Consider the following 16,784-nt stretch of genomic DNA (forward strand, 5'->3'; position numbering starts at 1 on the left):
CCTGATGCAAACACCATGGCACATGCTTATCAGTGCTTAAAGCAGAGCTTCCATCATATTTCAGTTAATGTACACATCACCAGATCCCAATCTAACCTTATCCTACAATGCAGCATTAGCAATGCTCACCCCTTCCCCTTTTCGCCCCAAAGTGGGCAGCTAATTATGCGGTGCCACAGCAACAGCGGCCCCTCCTTACCCAGAGTGCACTGAAGTGGTTTTTTGGCAGGTGGTGGATCAGCCAAAGCTCCATGTGAATAGAAGACTTAACTTTTTTCCCCACCTTTACACGTTGGTGGTGGCTGGCTCCACTGGCGGTTGGCCTGGCACTGAGCCCGCGCCGGGCCTTCCATCACATAGCCCATGTTGCAGGAGAAGCTCACCACGTCGTTCAGGTTAAAGCCGTTGCCTATGGTGCGTCCGTAGATGGGGCTGCCTGGGTGCCCGCAGCTGATGGCTGCAGAAGAGGGTGACCATTTTAAAATGGCAGAATTTAGCAGTGTATTAGAGTGTTACATAGGGTCTATTCACAATCCCAGTTTAAGCAGCAATCTGAACAGAGAGACCTGTCAACCAAAAGCCCTTTTTGAATACTTTTCTCATATGTGATAATAATGAATGAAAGTGTATAGCCATTGATTAGCATAATTTATTTTTTGCATTTTTGGTCACAATGTTCTTTCAACTCCTTGATCTACATCAATGATCACCAACTCCTTTCTGTGAGATCCATTACCAGCCATAAGCCTCCATATGTAATCAAACTGTCAACAAAAGTCCATAACATTAATCAGCTGCATTAATGTTAAGTGCCATACTTTGCACAAGTGAGAGATCATCATTTTTTTTCCCCAAATTTTTACTTTCTGGTCAAAGTGGCCATTAAGTACAATATTAAGGAGATATTAAAGGGCACTATAAAATAATTTGCTTACATAAGGAAAGGGAAATGCAAAGGACATTCAGTAAATAAACTAGTGTTTCCAAAACTGGACCTCAAAAATAATTAAAAGATGTAGAGAACTGGTAGCAAAAGCTGTCACAATCAGACCACTAAAACAGTCACTACCAGATTAACAGTACTTCAGGTTTCTCTGTGGAGAGACATGAGAAAATCAGCCTCCCACTTGTTTCAAAACTGAAATCCACAGGTGATTCTGTCCCTCTATCCACTGTGAGAAAACAACTTAAGAGATTGGATCTGAAAGGATGTGTAGACAAAAAAAGGAAGAAAATCTGTTAGTCAAACAAAGAACCTACTGGTGTTTTCAGAACAGTGCACCGGCTACCCTAGAGCTCAGATCTCAACATCATTAAATGTGCCTGGGATTACTTGCACCATGAGAAGCAGAAAATGCAACCACCTTCTACGACTGAACTCTCAAGGTGTGGAAAAATATCTTTCTCTGAAAAACTGAAAGCAGGAAGTTGTAATGAAGTTTATGCTTGGATGCCCCAGTTGCTGAAAAAGTTGGTGTAAGTTGTTGAGGCTTGTGTGTAATTTTCTGTTAAATATGTTTTATGTTTTTTTTTTTTTTTATGAAAAATATATATCTTATACTTAATGGCCATTTTCATTTGAAGTTCAATACATGAAGGGTGGTCTCTGACTTTTGCACAATTGTAAGAAGAGCACAGCAAATAAGATTAAGCTGGAACTAAAATCTGTAGGACAGTAGATTTTCAGGAGGAGGGTTAGTGACTAAACTAGTTCTATACATAAGCACATGAGATCTAATGCAAAGCTTAAAGCCTGTGTAGACATACACTGCAAACAACGTGCACTAAATGCTAAATGCAGCCTGAATATGCAGGCCTTTCTGCTGAAAATAATGACTGTAATATTTGCCACATATACATGAAACGCTTATGTGCAAATATGCCTTCATCCAGTCTAATGAAGAACCTCTATTTTCTTGCCAATGGGCCAAACCATTTTATTCGTGCTCAACTGCAGCCCTCTGCTGAGTGAAGCTGAATGGGTGGTTAACTGTATGGCACTGGTGGATGTGTGCACTGTAAATGGGCCCTTCATACACACTACTGGAAAGCTGCAGAGCCATGCCCTCAGGCAAGATGTCATTTTGATGTCAAGGTTGGCTTGACAGGCTAATTAGCCTCATGCTCATGTACATACAATTTGAATAATTCCAATATACATCCATTTGGTTCAAAATTGTGTTTCAAAAGAAATGGATTTATTTCAAAGACCTTGATATCTTACTGAATATTGTGAGCTGCAATGCTTGAGCTACATTCACTTGTCTTTCTTGAATTTCCAGGCATCATTTTAAAATGCCAGACATGTTTATCATTACAGTGCGGTTATTAGTGAGCCTCTTAATTTTGCTCGTATGACTGAAGAGGAGCTCATACTGTATGAGAATGGAGTCTTTTCTACCTCGTTTGACATATTCAGAGGAGGGTTTTGATTCCTCTTGCAGGCTCAAGCACATTTTGTTCCTCATCACGCTTCTCCCCTGCTCTCATAAACAACCACAGTTCATTTGCATAATTACAGATGTAATTTGTTTCTCTTTGCACGAAGGCAATTTCCCCTTCATTTGAGCACCTTCCATAGCCCAAAATTTCAAATCACTGCGTGCTAAAATAGCTGAAAACTCATCCTCTCTCTTACGCCACTCTTTCAAATTCTCACTCTCTGTCCCCTCCTGTGATAATGACTACTGCTTGTTGTGCATGGTTTGCTGAAGAAAAATAGGTAAGATCACAGAAATTATGCAAACGTTAATGTGCAAGTTAAAAAAGCTAAATGCCAAAACATCATCAGTTTGAGACCGACTGAAAGGTCAGATGAGGAATCCCTGTATGTTGTTAATTAGCACTGGATTTCTTCTGTCTGTCCTATTGCATTTTGGAGTAAGAAAATTCATCTGGAATGGCTCAAAGGCTACGCTACATGCAATAAATTGTGTTTTACAGCTGTGAGTATGCTTAGCTTCAAAATCTGTTCCACATCTCAACAGATGAAGAAGCCCCTTCTGTTCTCTTCGTTACAGCAACAACCGAACAAACGGCACTTATTCCACACTATGATTAAGCAGAGGTAATGATAACTGTGATGGAGTAACTGCAGGACTTGTTTAAAAAGTCTGCTATTCACTTACTAATCATAAGACTTACTAGGGGTCTAAGCAAGTAGTGCTAGATCCCTATTGGAACTGTTATTCATTATGAATGAATCATTTACATCATTTACACTAGTATGAATTATTTGCATTAATACAACATGAGTGGTCATGACAGATTTTGTTCAGTAGTATAACAGTGTCATGTTGCTACTACCAGGTACTCTTATGACATAAAATAACAATTAAGACGTAAGATAACATTTTTAGATTACATTGTTATATTATTGAACTCATGACAGATTATGGCATGTTTATGGCATGGTTTATGGCATAGTCAATGTTATATGGCAGGGTTTAAGCAAAGTGTTTTCCAACTTGCTTTATGCTTCAGCTAACCACATATTTCTACTTTAGCACATACAAAAACAGATAATTAGATTACTTCTAAAATATAGTATTTGGCCAGCATTTGGTCAGATCTTAAGTATGACAGAAGATTACATCAAATTCTGAACCTGTCATTTCCCTTTAAGCAAACTTTCCATTTGGCAAGTCCGCAAACCAGATGGACTGTGTTATACAGAAAAAGCTAAGGTGATATTGCAATATATTTATGGCTCTATTCTTATTGAAAAAGGCTGCTGCTTTTTTGAGGGAAGGAACTGCCAACATTAAAGCACATTTTATACAATGTTCAGGGCTTCTATACTTTCCATTTTCTTTATTGAAATGTTGTATAAAAACAATAGAACACTTGGGATAGAGATTTTGTAGGTTGCCACAGACTGAAGATCTAAGACCTATTCATGATAACTGTTCCTGTTTGTGCTCTATTGTTTAAACGAAACTAATATGTAAGTTATGTAATTATAAGAGTTAGTCATATATGGCTATTTGGGTTTAGGAGATAACACAGCACATATGCCTTTTGCACTGGCTTCTGAAACATTCAAGCAGGTTGGAACATATTCATTCATTAAATCTCCTTTGTCTTTGTTTCAAAGATGAAGCAACTCCCTCCATCAGCTCATTGCTACCTCAGGGTCCCTGAAACAAATAAATACCCATGCTTGTTCTTTTGCAGGATTTGCTAGGTAAAGTTTTCAGGATAAATGCTTGTTGATATGAGTGTGGGCTCATTGTGACACTCTGCTTCTTAATTAAAAACACCCCTTGAGACAAAAAAGGCTCTATTGTTGTCTGAGCTTAGTGGATTCTTCAAATGCCAGTGCCCTTTGAGAGGTGGGAAAGAGCACTCCGTAAAAGCACTTCACCTCAGTCAGTGATGACATCTAATTGTGATGCAGGCTCCTTTGTGTGTATTTGCTGCTCTGGCTTGATGCAGCATAGTGACAGTTCTTCCACTGTAATAGCATCAGCAATGGCTCATACGAACACACATGAACGGGCCTGCGTTCTGCTGATTACACAACGACGTACGTATTAACTTTAACTCTCTCGACAAACTTTTGATGAGAGGTGGCACAACTATGGTGTAACCTGCGTCAGTTTACGCTAACTGCAGCTGACTGAAATTCCCTAAGATAACAGTTCTCAGGCTTGGATAGTTGAAGTCTTTTTCTTGGGATGTTTTCAACAGCAAATTGCCCCTCACTAATCATTTATATTCTGAGCTTTGAATGCCTTTTTGGGAGATCCTGCCACTGGCTCCTGCAGCACTCACAGTTCCAACTTCATAATGCTCCAAACACTCAGTTCCAGATTTAGTAGGACTCCTCCACAGCAATTTCCCCCTGCAAATGAGAGAGACAAAAGCAAGCACAGACTCACGGACGCAGATGGGCAGCTGTCCAGACCAGTTGTGGTCCTGCTGGCAGATGCGCACGGAGGAGCCAATGAGGCGGAAGCCCGGGGCACACTGGTACACCACCGTGTCCCGGTAGCCAAAATTTTCCCCGATCACCTGACCGTTCACAATCTGCTCCGGCAGCCCACAGTGGCCCACTGGAGGGACAGACAGGATGGTGGAAAGTGCCATTTAAAGAGAGAGACACGGGTCGCAATTTAATGAAATAGGCACATATGAGGAAATGCCACTGCAATATTAACATTACGCTCTTTTCAACTTTTTTTTTTAGAAACATCAAACAAATTTAGAGTGATTATAAACATTATACACTCATAGACACTGCTCTGAAAAGACCTTTTAGAGGAAACTAAAAGGAGCTGTTGGTGTAATCATTTACTGGTGAAAAGATTTTGCTTCTCAGAAGAACCATTCTACCAAAGCATTTTCAATAACCAAGGCATTATTTGTGCTCCCTTTAAATAGGACATCCTTTTAAGATGATAGTAGCTAACGATTTTTGACCCTTTTAATAGCAGTGCTGATTATATCCGACCGCACTTTGGCTTAAAAGCCAATAAAACCTCTTTATGAACCTTTCATTCCCCATCAAAAGTTTGGGGGCACCTAGCATTTTCAAAATGTTTTAATGAATGAGAGCTTGTTTACTTTGTTGGTTTGCAGCAATTTGCAGTAGTTTAATTCTTACCACTTATGTTAACGGCACAACTGAATAAATAACAAAAAATACCAAACGTGCTAGCTTGGTAATAATATATATTTTTTACCTATAAATACATACTATATACAAGACCAGATGTCAGAGGACATAATTGAAAGCACTAACAAAGTGACAGGAAAAACATATCCATCCACAATAATACTGGATTTTCAAGAGAAAGCAGCAGTGTGAGGTTGTCTACCTAGACACCGTGTCTCTGTTCCACTCCACAGGCCAGACGACAAGCACTCCCTCACTGTGGAGCCCACCAGCATGTAGCCAGTGTCACATGTAAAGATGGCTGTGGCTCCAAAAGTGGTCTGTGTCCCAATTTTATTCCCATTGGCAGGAGTGGAGAGCTCCCCACATGAGATGACTAACAAGAGCAGCAAAGGACACAAGAAGACAGAGATTAAAACATGATACATGTTTAAATTACCAGCCTGGTTGAGAGGAAATACAGATTTTTAGATGTGAAGATGTGAACCTCAATCATGACTAACTCACTCGTGTTAAGTTCATGTCTACGCTATCTTGGTGTGCAAAAGCACAATATTTAACTCTGTCATAAGCATGCACGTAAGAATTCAAAATCCTCTGAATTTAACTATCGCTGAAAAAAACAGAAATAAACTCAATTCCATTTCAATCATATGCCAAGATGAAAGTTAATATCTTACCAGATCAACTCATCAAATTACTAATGTATTTCATTGAAAACCAAATTTTGGTATTTAAATGTGACTTATTTTCAGTGATATACTATACTGCACTATACTGCACAACAGACGCAACACACTATACTGCACTGTACTATACTACACTATATTGTCGTGATTTACTACACAGGTGCAATAGGCCTTTAGAGGTCAAACGTATCAAAGAGATCAAATTTTGCATCTCTGCCTCACTGCATAGGTCAAATTTGTCACACAGAATGTCAAATACTGGCTTAGGTTTGATCTTTCAAAACATTCACTTATTGTGAGGAAATAGTGAATCTTTTAGTAATCTAAAAGTAATCTTTTAACTTATAAAATTTTTATATTTTTTAAAATAATTTCTTATTGATCATTTCTTTTTCTATTGATATTGATAAAATCATAAAAAAAGATTGATATAGTAAACAATCGTTTTGACATACTAAGCCAAAATATTGAGAATGCAAAGACATTTTTTCAGATAAAATGTCACACTCATTCAGAATAAGTTAAAATGTTAAAAAACATACTGCTGAGAAAGGAAATACATCAAGGTTATAAACAAATTAAATAAATAAAGAAAGAAATTAAAAATTATTTTATTTCTCTTACTTTGTTTCCATAAAAAGGATGTTAGCAAAACATACGAAGACATAAGTTGAGTAAGAAGTTGCTTCTGTGTTCATTTGCATCAATGTTTTTTGTATAATAACCTGCTGAAGTGGCCAACCCCACCAGAACAAACTGTATGTAGACAGTATTTAGATAATTACGCCCCTCTATTACTAAATCTGTTCCTTGGTGTTTAAGAGGCTAGATTATATAAATAATAGCTAAAAAAGTAAACATAGTTGGTACAGGGTTGTGAGTGTCTTACTCTGACAGTGAGGCCTCTCATTCCTCCAGCTCCATGCCCCATTCGCCATGCACTGGATGTGGGCAGGGCCCAGGCGGTAATAACCAGGGTCACAAGTGAAGATGATTTTAGTCCTGTACTCATAATGTGAACCATTGACGATACGCCATCGTCCGTGCTCCAGGGAAAAAGACCCAATGCTGGGACAAACTACGACTGAGCACACACAAACATACACACACACACACACACACACACACCAAAATTTGAAATATGCAACCTACTGTAAGCAACAGATGTACAAAGTATGAACTAAACATCAATTGCATAACATTGTTGACACCAAAAAAGCAAGCTTAACTGTAATTTGATAACTATACGTTTTATGCTAAAATGAGCTCAGCTCATTGCTATTCTGGCTCATAATGGAAAACGAGTCAACAACAAAAAAGTAAATGCAAATTCTTACTAAACTACTTTTTGTTGTGGGAATGTTTTTTTGTCAGTGACTGCCACAAACAAATAGTTCATCTCTTGGCACCACACTGAACATGCCAATACAATCAGCCCCCACTGCTATCCATAATTGAGCTCTAAACCATAAAACATTCAAATGCTATTTCCTGCACTTCAAAAAGCGGTAACCTCATTTTGTACCGCTTTGTAATGTGGCCAAGGCATTTGTGCCCAAACCTTAATGGGCAATAACTTAACATGTTGGCATTGAGAACATAATCTCCTCATAAATAAATGAGAGGTGAAGTGCTAGTTCTGGGACTACTGTGCATGGCAGGAGCTTTTAAATGGGCAGTAAATGGGCTCCTGGGTCAGTGTGCTTATGTGAGGAAAAACTTCTCATACCGGAGCAGCGGGGAATCTTGTTGTGGTTGCTCCAGGTGCCATCAGGCTGGCACACGGCGCTGGTCAGCTCCTTGGAGGACAGCCGGTAGCCGTCATTGCAGAAGTAGGTCACGCGTGTTCCTACTGAGTAGTCCACTGCTAGCACACCCCCATTGACCGGAGCCTTGGGCACCCCGCAGGACACAGCTAGGTAGAAGGAGAGAAGGAGGATTTAACCCCCAGAAGCTACAGTTATCAGAGCTAATAACAGAGATGTTGTAATTTTTTATTATTTCTCACTTGTATCTCATTTAAACAAGCAGAGAGACTGTAAACTTCTTAATGTAGACCACATCAGTGTTCTTAAGCAGAAGACATTTTATGATGAAAAGTGGTTGCTTTTCTTTTATTGTGTAAAGAAAAAAAAATCTTTTACATTTTTGTTATGTCTTTTTTGTGACATCAGAACAAATGGCAACAATTCAAAAATGCAGATTCAAATTTGTTGATACATTCTGTAAATCCACTGTAAACTGTAATTCATGAAGCGCCTAACTGTGATGACACATTTAGCTGTATACTAACAAACATGTCAATCTGGAATATAAATAAATAAACAATAATAACTAAAAAATCCACATGGCATTAGAGAGGCTGTTTCCACTGCCATCGGAGAATGAGCTACTCACCAGTAACGCATTAGGTGCTGCAAAGTTGCTTTCATGTGTAACATGTTATAGTGTGTGTAGATGCACAACACCTTCTGTAAAAGGTCAGGTTCAGGTTCAAAAGAACAGCTGAAAAATCATATACAAAAGGTCATTGAAAAGCCTTAGAGGAGCTTGGAGGTTCACAACGTCATGCTTCGATTGCTTTCTTTTACTGTTCTGCTGTCATGGCCTTGTCCAGCCTACCGGCAAATGGAAATTCTTATCTTGCCGGCTGCCCCTTCTCTCCTTTTATATAACTGCCGGCTGAAACGTGCTGCCTGTCAAAAGTTTGGGGACACTTTACGTTCTTTTGAAATTTTAAAAGATTTATTTTTTTAGTGACATTTTCCAATAATGTTTTCCAAAGTGTTCTGTACAGTTTTATTTTCCAAACTATCTTTAAAAGCACACATTAAAATCTCTTGGCCCAAACAGCTAAAATGTACAGATATCACAAAGAGATAAAATGCATGCTTTCCTCAGTTGGTCCTTCAGTTTTTAAGTTTTTGCCAGAAAAAGTGGCGATGTTCTAAAAGAGAATACTTCTATTTATTATGTTAAATTACAGCGAACTGACAAACAAAGCACTTATTAACCTCTGATTAGCCTCAGATGCTCTGCCTATAGATAAACACTAGCCATTACATATCTACTGCATGCTACACAAGCCACAACTACAGTGATTTTGTCAGTTCCATTCTGGCTGACCTTCCTCATGCCATGTGTACACTTTTCTGTGCACTAGTTTTAATCAGTCTGACAATGTATGCAATGACAGCAATGCGCCTTTTGGAGCAAGATGGAAAAAAAAGTTTGTGAAGTTTGCTGCATTACATCTTTCAGCTATTCAATAATTTTCTTTGAAGCATGTAGTACTTATTAACCAAGATTAAGTCACATATTTGCAGACGCAGATGCATAATTAGTTGCACGCTTTGTTGCAGCCTAGTTCTGAGAATCTCCTGCCCTTACACGTCATACTGAACCTTTGATGAATATGCTCACCATAGTTTGCACATTTCATATTTTGTGTAACGCATGAAATATGAGCATGGACTCTGTAATTAAACAGCTAGAAAAAAATAAAAATATAATCAACACTCAAGCACGTTTCCAACTCTCCCCTCCCTGCTCTCTCTCTCCACTGCTATGAGAAACAGAGTAACCTTATGGCAAACATGAAACAACGCACATCAAAGATAATGCTCACTCTTGAGGACGAGCGTGCTTTGACGATGATGAGACACAAGGCCTTTTTTTGCTTTGCTTTAGGATAATGGACAAAGCTGAAGTGCCTGGAACACTTTGGAAGTTTACAGAGTCATTTAAGTGTCACTGGCTGTTAGTGGCGCACAAGCCCGTGGCCTCGGAGGGAGCAGGACCGGCGCTGTCACATTAGAGCAGAGGGAGGAAGCCATGGGCGCAGTGGCTCAGAAACTATTTACTCAGACTGGCCTCCTTGTGCTCAGAGCGGTGGATCAGAGTGGATAGGTGGTTCAGTATAAATGACAAAGATGGAGAAGAGAACTCTGCAGATTAGTCATTAATGTGACAAATCAAACAGATCATGAATAAACAGTATAAGGAAGAAAGCAGCATGAGTAATTACTGCATCTCTATCACTGACCGTAAAAGCATGTTAGAGGAGCTGGGGATTAAGTTCCTGGAAAGTGGCGACTTGCAAAATTGTAGCATATTGGGCGGCACTGAATTAATAACTAGTTCCAGCCCTGTAGTGCAGAAGTGGCTGTATATATTAGAGAAATTAGGCCATAGCATGGCGCTATTTAGGATATATAACACTATCTTTCCTGCAATTTCTGATTATTTAAAAAGTACATAAATACATGCGAGATGCTTTTCAGGCACGATTACACTGAAAGAAGCTGGGACAACTTGAAGCTGGAGCTCATTTAAAAGTTAAGCATGATAAATTGAGAATATATTTTAAGTACACTTTAAATAGTAAACACACCATCATCTTAAATCCTCATCAAACGGTATAAAAAGCAAACGCTTTACTAGGAACTTTGCACTGCTGGCTACAGTGAGCAACATTAAACCTTAGAGGTTGTGGTTATTTCTGGCAATATCAAGTATGTTCTAATTTTATTTTCATTATATCTACATTCATCACTAGTGTAATTACTACAGCCATCACCTTTAATTACTACAGTGTTATTATTTTATATGAGCTGCATTTCCTGTATTGCATATGCTAGAACTCCCTGCAAAAGAAAGCTTTATATATTAAAATGCTATCAAGTCATAGTATTTTTTTCTAATTAAAAAAATATGAAATACACACAGATAGACACCAGAACTGCTTAAATGTAACATCCAATTAAACCTTAATTTTCTGGCTACATGCCTAGTGCAGTAGCACATCTGGGTGGGGGGCCTGAGGTGGCACTGGCCTCCACAGGAATTTGATTGGTGCCCGCTATTGCTTATAGGAATCAGAAGAAAGTGATTATTTTTTCAAGAACTTAATAATATTTTTGAGAGCTACTGACCTACATTAAGCCAAGGCTATATTCCAGTCAATTCATTAACATGCTAGTTTTTATATAATCATGAACATACGATAGTTCTCAGACCCATTAAAGAAAGTTTAAAGAACTACATAGGATATGTTTAATGGTGTTTTGGGCCATTTACTTCATATACATGCCTATGCCTGGCCCCACCTATTTTCCACTGTCCATACAAAGAACACTTTCTTACATTAATGCATATTAATTTCAAACTCAGTTCATGTGAGTTTATCAAGCATTTTACAATGGTTTCAAACTTGATTAAGCCAAGTTTGTAGCACCGCAACTATGACTTACGAATAATTTTTTAAAGGGTTGTGTTCACGGTTTTGGGCTAGTTGGCCAAAGATTAATCTGAAACTAATGACTGCAGGTTATCAGTTGCAGAATTTGCAGCCCTACTTATGAAAATGATGATATGTTCCTGCACAGGCCTCCTGAACTCTTACCCTGGCAGGCTGGTACCGGTGCATCCCAGTCATAGTAACCGTAAGGTGTCTTCTTGCAGACAGCTGTGCTCTTGCCGATGAGACGGTATCCGCGGTCACAGGCCCAGCGCACCAAGCTGTTGAGATGACCGCCAGTCTGACTGCTGATGGAGCCATGCAGGGGTGAGTCGGGGGTACTGCAGTACAAAGCTGCACACACACGCACAGACATACAGAGAACCAACCCCATCAGCTTCTTAATCACTACCTAGAACAGACACCTGTGCCCTGAGCCATCTCAGCATGCCTTCTGCTCTGTTACGATCACTTGATGGCTTCATTGTGAAGCAGCTATTGCTTTTTTTTATGGATTTTTTTTTTAAGTATGACAAATTGTAAAACTGGCGAGGAGTTAAGGTGAGTATAACAGGTACATAAATGCATCACTGATTGATTGCTGCATTGATTTTGGAATGTTATGATCAATTATAGTTGATTTCAATTAATCTTTTTGGCTAAAATAAAATTCTTAGGCTATTTTTAACCCTTTAACAGGTAAGTTCTGATCTCCAGTGGTCCACTCAGATTGAATTATTTTAGTTCATGCACAGCTGCAATTCTAGAATGTGATTGTTATGCAGCATTAGGTCATCAGCAGAATGCTGTGGGGAATCATCAGACTAAACCACATACAGTATAAACAAGATCCTGTAGTAATTTTGTGTTATTAGCCAGTTTTGCACAAGTTCTAATAAAATTGTGACACTTTATGGCTTTTGATTTTATTCTTCACTGGAAATGACATCACAAGAAACCTGTCTTGCCTGCAGCCAAGTTTGATTACATTGTCACAAATCACTGAAGATGATGACCACACTGTTATACGGAGGTTATATAGTGCAGTTTGAGTTACTGACTCTCGAGGCTGTTTGCATTAGGCTAACTGAGTGAACATTACCTGTCTATTGTCTATTGACTGTTTGAGAATATATAGTTTTACAGTCCTTTTTCTTTATATTTAAGATTTTGATACTGTTTTTGCCCTGCGATGGACTGGCGACCTGTCCAGGGTGTATCCTGCCTTCCGCCCGAAGACTGCTGGGATAGGCTCCAGCATCCCCCCACGACCCTGACGGAGAAGCGGCTTAGAAAATGGATGGATGGATGGATGGATACTGTTTTTTTCCTTAAATCTGCAATTTATATATTTTAGCCTTATGTTTAAATTATTTTGTATGTAGGAAGTGCCGTTGAATTGCTGCTCAATTTCGTTGTACACTGTGCAATGACAATAAACGCATCTTATCTTATTAGCCAGTTGCATGCTGTACATCTGAGGCATACCACAGAGCATAACATATCAACAGGATTAAATCATACAACCTAGTTTAAAGCCAGAAGTGTCCAGCCTGGCTAACAGAATGGCATGTTTTCACAAGTAAATGAGTCAAACACATCACAGGCATGTATTAGTGTTTCTAACACACACACATGCTATCTGTGTGACTGCACTGTTGCTGTAGCAAATGGTGAAGCCTAAAGACATTTTTAAATTACATTGATTATCACAAACATATTTTGTCAAGATCACAAAGTTTTGGCTGTGTTTTTGGGTATATTCTGTGTGTTGTGGAAACACAAATCAGCAGATCGATTCAATGAACGGGTCAAATTAAATCTGATTTTTGCATGAAACTAGCAGCTGAATCCTGCTGGTGAGACTGTACTATCTAGGGACCAGCAATGGCAAATCCCACTTACTCGCAAAAGGGTTAAATATGAAGATACAAATAGGCTAGGTGTATTTTTTGTTGTCTATATTCCACTACTGTGCACATAGCTCCATTGTCCAGAAGTATATCTTCAAAAGTAGAACTAAACTGTACTAAAATAGCCATGTCAATCACTTTGATAAAATTTGAGATGTAATTATACATTTTATAGTTTATAGGTAAATCCAGGCATATTTATTGTATTGGATATCAGCAAATTAAGCCTGTTCCAGTTTTGATCCTTTGTTTCCTGTTTCTTTGAGTTCTGCTCAGGTAACTGTTGTAGAGGTGACTTATACAGGAAAACTATAGTGAAGTGTGTTTTTGCAACTGAACGAAATGATCCAAATATCTGCAGCATGTACCTATTTTACCGAGTGGGCTGCTATCAGCCCACATTCAAAGTTAAGGTACTCAGACTGTTTAAGAGGCAAAGTTCTGGGTCGGGACATCCCTAATACTTTCTTAAATCATCGCCAAGCCAGAGATAACTATGCTCCTGGGTCAGCGTGCTCCCATGTAAGGTCTTATGTAGATATAAGCATTGGTTTATGATTCTTTTAAATGTTTTAAAGGCATCTAGGGGCAACGGAAAGTCAGCAAAAGGAATTTAGAATAAGATTAGTTTGGAAAAAGACTGGATTTTGTTCAGGGCAAATTGATTGAGGTATCACAAAATCTTTTTTGTTTTTTTGAAAATTATCAAACCGAAGGCATGATGACACACAACACAGTGGCACAAAAAACACAATACAATAGTATTTTTAGACTCTACTGAAAATTCTATTATTTAACATGTCCTAAAAGCTGAAATACTTTTATAAAAATACTAACAACTTTAAATGATGAAAAAAGTTTGTCAAGTTTCAAAAGCTTGAATGTAATAACTTATTAGAAGTACGACCTCACAGTAATAACATGCAATTCTAAATTATTCACACACTCTATAAACTGTGGGAATAAAGTAGGCACTTCAGTTAATTTGGTTGCAGTCATGCAATGCACATATTCTCACACACACATATTCACACATACACACGCAAATATGTAATTTAAAACAAAGCTTGAACATCGGCTGGAGGTTTGAACAAGAACAGAGCACTCCACTGATTTAAAAAGCTGCGGATAATCTTGTGCTTGTTGGTGTAAAGAGGCTGGGAGTAGATTTAATATGGATGCTTGGCCTTTGAATCAAGACTCTGCATTAACATGCTAAAGAGATCATTTGCTTTTCAGGCTGTATCACAATGAGGGAGCCATCCATCATCCACAAAAACAATCGACAACAGGGGACTGTGCTTGAACAGCACAGTTAACATGTACCGTCACGTTGTATTTGATCTGGGTTGGGACAGAGCCCGAAGCATTCGGCCCGACATGGCTCCCCATGCCTTAATCGATCATGAAGCATATCTCAGGCAGAATACAGGTGGAGCTATTTTTGTCAGAGCGATGAGGATGAGTCTCTCTCTGCTACCTGATTCCCCCTCTGGTCAAAGTCAGCACATAATCAGGCTGGACTGAAGTTCACCCAGGATGGGAAGCTTTAATCTCAGCTGGAGCTGGACTGCTAGTGTTGCTGCTACTGATGCTTGATGCTACAGCAGCACTAAATGAAAGCAGTTTCTTTAAAAGCGCCAAATATTTTGTATGCTATTTTTCCCCTGAAGTCCACTTCTTACATTTGTGAGGGTTTGTGTGCCAAAAACATTCATAATTCATATCTACATGACCGTTTTCCAACCTCTCTGTGTACTTTAGAGCTTCACATCACCAAAAATGGTGGGGGGAATCCTTACTGTGCTATAGGCTGAATGTGTGCTCAAATATAAGTGACATCACGTCCACAGTGAATTAAACATGCACTAACTGTTTTATCAGCTTATTGTCTACATATGGCCTGTTTGGACTGAGGAGGGAATGGTACATTTCGCAATGATTACATACTAATTTTTTATATTCTCACAAAGGAAAGGCAGTCTGAAACTGTTTAACTCGATAAGAGACCCCCAATTGCTCCCCGGGTGCCATGGATAGACCCCCAATTGCTCCCCGGGCGCCATGCATAGGGCTGTCTACTGTGCTCACTGTCCTAAGTGTGCTCACTGCCCCCTAGTGTGTGTATATTCACTAGTGTGTATGTGGTGTTTCACTTCACAGATGGGTTAAATACCGAGGTAGAATTTCCCCGTTTGTGGGATTTAAAAAGTATCACTTAAGTCGCCTGCATACTTCTGCAATCATCTGAGATGATTATCTCCACCTAAATCTCCAGACTCTCTTTCTACTGGAGAATTAATGCCTTCTCCTCCCTTCACCCTCCATGTTATGTGACATGCTCAATCTCTAAACAGACCATAATATCCACAATAACCTTTATTATAGGAAATAAAAAAAGAAAGAAATAAACGGGCCACAGAGGATTTGCCAGCCAAGGAACAATATTTCATCCTTCAAAAGTTGAAAAAGGACAGATTATTTCCTTCGTGTTCATTGTGTGAACACTGTTTGACCCTCGGAACAAAAGTTCTGATTGAGATTCTTATTTAAAGGCTCTATTCCAGGGAAAGGCTTCTGTGAGCAACAACTGCATACAAGCTCAATGTGCTCAGCTGCAGAATGTCTGAGGACCTACACACATATTCAGTGACTTCACAAGCTGTGTCACTGCAGTTACTCACACTTGTGCACTTATTTTTACCATATTACCCCAAATAAATTTAGAATGAAAACTCCTGTGAATGTTGATTCTGATGAATAGAGAGCAGTGAGATGCTCCTGGTGTTAATACAGATATAATTAAGATTAATGCATATGTAATTTTCTACTAGCGTGGAACATGAGTACCATTCTACTATATCATGTAAACTAAAGTTAGCTAAGGGTCACCAGCAAGACTTCCACACAGAAACTTTACAGATAATGGGAAAATTGTGTCACTGGCAATACCATCTCTTATAAAGGATATTTCTGTCTTTTCTTAGGTTCTAAAGGCCTATTAATACCTGTACCTGTTTGCTTGTGGAAACCTGACATAGTTTATGTATGAACTGCACAGACATTTAATCATACAGCTCTAAAAAACATGAGCTGCCTCTCTCTCTTTCTCTCTCTCTCTCTCTCTCTCTCTCTCTCTCTCTCTCTCTCTCTCCTCAAACTCTCAGACACTTTCTGAACACATCTTCACTGCCTTTCATGAAATACCTCTTTTAATGAAATCCTCCATTCTATTATTCTTTGAACCACTGTCCCACAGTTTTTTTTTTTTGTGAAATTTTAATATCAGTTTCACCCAAGAAATTGTAATAGAAAGTCCAGGA

General features: G+C 38.8%; 1 protein-coding gene across 1 annotated transcript in view; it reads right to left on the reverse strand.

Moving 5' to 3' along the window:
• The window catches only part of csmd3b (CUB and Sushi multiple domains 3b), a 575,187-nt gene that overhangs the window by 69,026 nt on the left and 489,377 nt on the right, over window positions 1–16,784 (reverse strand). The window contains 6 exon segments of the mRNA XM_037535436.1: window positions 284–457; window positions 4,884–5,057; window positions 5,823–5,996; window positions 7,199–7,393; window positions 8,039–8,224; window positions 11,714–11,902. Of these exon segments, the coding sequence (XP_037391333.1) occupies window positions 284–457; window positions 4,884–5,057; window positions 5,823–5,996; window positions 7,199–7,393; window positions 8,039–8,224; window positions 11,714–11,902 (1,092 nt within the window).

The sequence above is a fragment of the Pygocentrus nattereri genome, chromosome 27, assembly GCF_015220715.1.
Source record: "Pygocentrus nattereri isolate fPygNat1 chromosome 27, fPygNat1.pri, whole genome shotgun sequence".
Taxonomy (NCBI): domain Eukaryota; kingdom Metazoa; phylum Chordata; class Actinopteri; order Characiformes; family Serrasalmidae; genus Pygocentrus; species Pygocentrus nattereri.